General features: G+C 38.8%; 1 protein-coding gene across 1 annotated transcript in view; it reads right to left on the bottom strand.

The window, feature by feature from the left end:
- Nucleotides 1–202: 202 nt before the first annotated feature.
- The window catches only part of LOC102310549 (NACHT, LRR and PYD domains-containing protein 12-like), a gene marked incomplete at its 5' end in the record, with an annotated part of 14614 nt that continues 11678 nt past the window's right edge, over nucleotides 203–3138 (bottom strand). Inside the window, one exon of the mRNA XM_014330628.2 lies at nucleotides 203–561. Coding sequence (XP_014186114.2) covers nucleotides 366–561 — 196 coding nt within the window. The remainder of the gene's footprint in view (nucleotides 562–3138) is intronic.

Genomic DNA, 3138 nt, shown 5'->3' with positions numbered 1-3138 from the left:
ATGGAGTAGGTTTAAGTTTATTAGATTGATCAGTATTGCTGAACTATGAAATATTTTGGGTGCAGTGTATTTTTTACATACAGGTATAACAGAGTAGATTTAGTGTTTTGTTTTGTTTTTTTACTTGAGTATGAACTTATACAAAAAGCAGCAAGATATTAAAAAAACAGTTTTATGGATTAAAAAACACACTATATCGGATTCATATCGGTATCGGCAAATATCCAAATTTATGATATCGGTATCGGACATTAAAAAGTGGTATCGTGCCATCTCTAACAGAGATCTGTCCAAGTGGTGAATAAATGGTAAGCAAAAGTCAGTTATCATTAATGTTTCTGCAAATGTTTCCAGCTCTTCTTCCTCTATCCGACATTCTCTCCATACCTGAGAGTGTCCAGTCTCCAGCATGGATCCTTCAGTTGAGCCGACAGCAGCTTCATTCCTGAGGCGCCTGGATGATTGTAGCTCAGGTCCAGCTCTCTCAGATGGGAGGGGTTGGAGCTCAGAGCTGAGGCCAGAGAAGTACAGCCCTCCTCTGTGATCAGACAGCCTGACAGACTGCAGACACACAAAACAATTGACCTGAAAATGCTTCAGTCAAATTTTGCCTTTGTTCTTCTTTTTTCAGATACAATGACCCTCACTCACTCTATCCATTCAATTGAACCAGGTCCGGGCCAGCCAAAGGCGGAGCCTGCCCCGAGTGGTGGCCAAAATTGCAGCTACATAGCAAAAGAGGCGGAGGTGGGAAGAGCTGCAGGTTTGGTGGAGCGTGGGCTGAAATGCTGCTGCAGTTGAGATTGACTCAACTGCATGGCACCTACAAGCATGTCTTTCCGGCTTAAAATCTGTGCTCTGCTAGCTGTTGATGGTTTTTGTTACAGCTGGCAGCAGGACAGCTGCAGTCATTTGAATGTATACCAGCAACCGTGTCAAAAGTGTACAATAAAGATGCTAAAAAAGCATAGAAATGTCATCTGGTCTGCCGTGGTTTATTACACGGTATTTGACTACAGATGGAAGGAAGATATCCATTTTAATGTGAAGATACTGCCAACAGAACCAGGATGAGGGAAAATTGAAGAGAAAAAAAAAACATAAACAGCAAAATACAATCTACAAGAGAGCAGAGATAAATGTTAATGTGCTCAAGTTGCAGAAGAGTGGAGAAGAAATGTTCAGTACTTCATGGGAACTCCCCCAGTAGTCCAGACCTGTGGAAGCGCGACTCAGGATGGATTCAGGGTCACCTGATCCACCCCTACCTATATGCTTTATCAAAAATGAAACCCTAACCTTACATATCTATATTATTGCTAATATATATTGTAATATATCTATATCACTAAAGCACTTCTGGATGGATGCAAACTGCATTTCGTTGCCCTATACCTGTGCATGTGCAATGACAATAAAGTTGAATTCTATTCTATTCTATTCTATTCTATTCTACCCTAAGTCTATTTTTAAATACTCTAACGAATCACAAGTAAGGCTGTTTAATGCTCACTGCTTACCTCGTTGCATGGCAGTGAGCACTGAAAATGATGTCACATCATCCGTTTTAGTGTTGCTTCAGCTGGTTGTGCACATAATGATTATTTTTAACCTACCACATGGAACTATCACAGCTGGGTTGGAAGCAAAACTATTGCATCAGTTTTTCTACCATTTTAATTACATTTCAGTACAGAAGGTCTCAGAGATTTACAGATTAAACAGGAGGCATTGCAACAGTTTGAAAATATTAGACTAGGTTGAAAAAAAATTCTCTAGTGTTGTTGCTTCTAGTTCTGATTTCTTTTGCTTCCAGTTTTGATCTCTTTTTCTATATCATTGCTGATCTGGGTGAGGGTATACTGGTGACCAAAGGCACCAGAGTAAAGTGCTCTGCTTGGAGAATACGGTCTCATGAGGTCTTTAACATATCATTGAACCTGAATAAGCAGGACTTTGTATAGCGGAAGAATTTGGATTTTAATTCTTGTTTCAACAGGGAGCCAATGATAAGGACCTAATATGGGATAAATATAGTTGCTCTTAGTAAGATGAAATGATGATTTCAATTTTTTCAATACTGATCACGGGAAAGAAAGCAGAATTATATTTTGTCTTTAATGTGCATATTAGAGGACAAAAAATAGACCGCATTTGATCACAAGATTAATTGTACTGTTATGAAAAGAACAGAGCTTTACAGCTTCTCTCTGAGAGGAAACAGCCACTTAGTCTAAAAACAAAGAACACACACACAAACCTGAATTTAATGTGTATTGATGGGGCAATGACGAGTTGCTAGAATAGCTAATTCCTTATTTTAAACACATTATAAATGTCGCAATCTACTGTGATTTAGAAATAATGAAAAAAAAAAAACCTATGACACAAAAATAAATGGAAAAAACTCACATTTAATATGTTTTAATTGGTTAGTTACATCATTTGATGAAAAAAAAATATCCTTTGATCTGACCTCAGAGTGTTAAGTTTCCAGTGTGGACTCTGCAGTGCAGTAGACAGAAGCTTCACTCCTGAATCTTTTAGGTCGTTGTTACTCAGGTCCAGCTCTCTCAGACTAGAGGACTGGGAACTGAGAACTGAGGACAGATCTTCACAGCTTCTCTCTGAGAGGAAACAGCCACTCAGTCTGAAAAATAAAATAAAATGGAGTTTCTGTTCAATACCAAAAACTTTAAATGTTCAACTTAAAGAAAACTGTTCTCAGTGTGCACTCATGCTATTGCAGCCACGTGATTGGTTTGGCAAAACACTGTTCTCATTGTCATTGTCTTTCCATTTCTTTAGTCTAAATGTGGCTAGAATGCACTCTGTTGACTTTGTATTGATTGTGCCTCGTGTTTTTATTGAAAAGACATTTATTGAAAAATAGCTAATTAGTATTAACAAACAAGAAGAAAATTCAAATCTTCACCTGAGCAGTGCATTGACAAAGAGAATTTGGTTAAGAAGATCAGAGCAGTAGTAAGAAAGGACATTACAGTAGGAGAACATCATGCATCGTTAACCTCCTAGGACCGGGCATTTACACATGTGGACATCGCGCACCGCGGATGACGTCAGTGCGCACACTGTGTCTGAGGAGGATGTGCGGAAGTGCTTCAGGAAGGTGAACGC

The sequence above is a fragment of the Haplochromis burtoni genome, unplaced genomic scaffold (genome assembly GCF_018398535.1).
Source record: "Haplochromis burtoni strain Fernald_Lab_line unplaced genomic scaffold, NCSU_Asbu1 Contig_932, whole genome shotgun sequence".
Taxonomy (NCBI): domain Eukaryota; kingdom Metazoa; phylum Chordata; class Actinopteri; order Cichliformes; family Cichlidae; genus Haplochromis; species Haplochromis burtoni.
The sequence above is the reverse complement of the archived record's forward strand: the minus strand, read 5'-3'. Positions and strand labels throughout refer to the sequence as shown.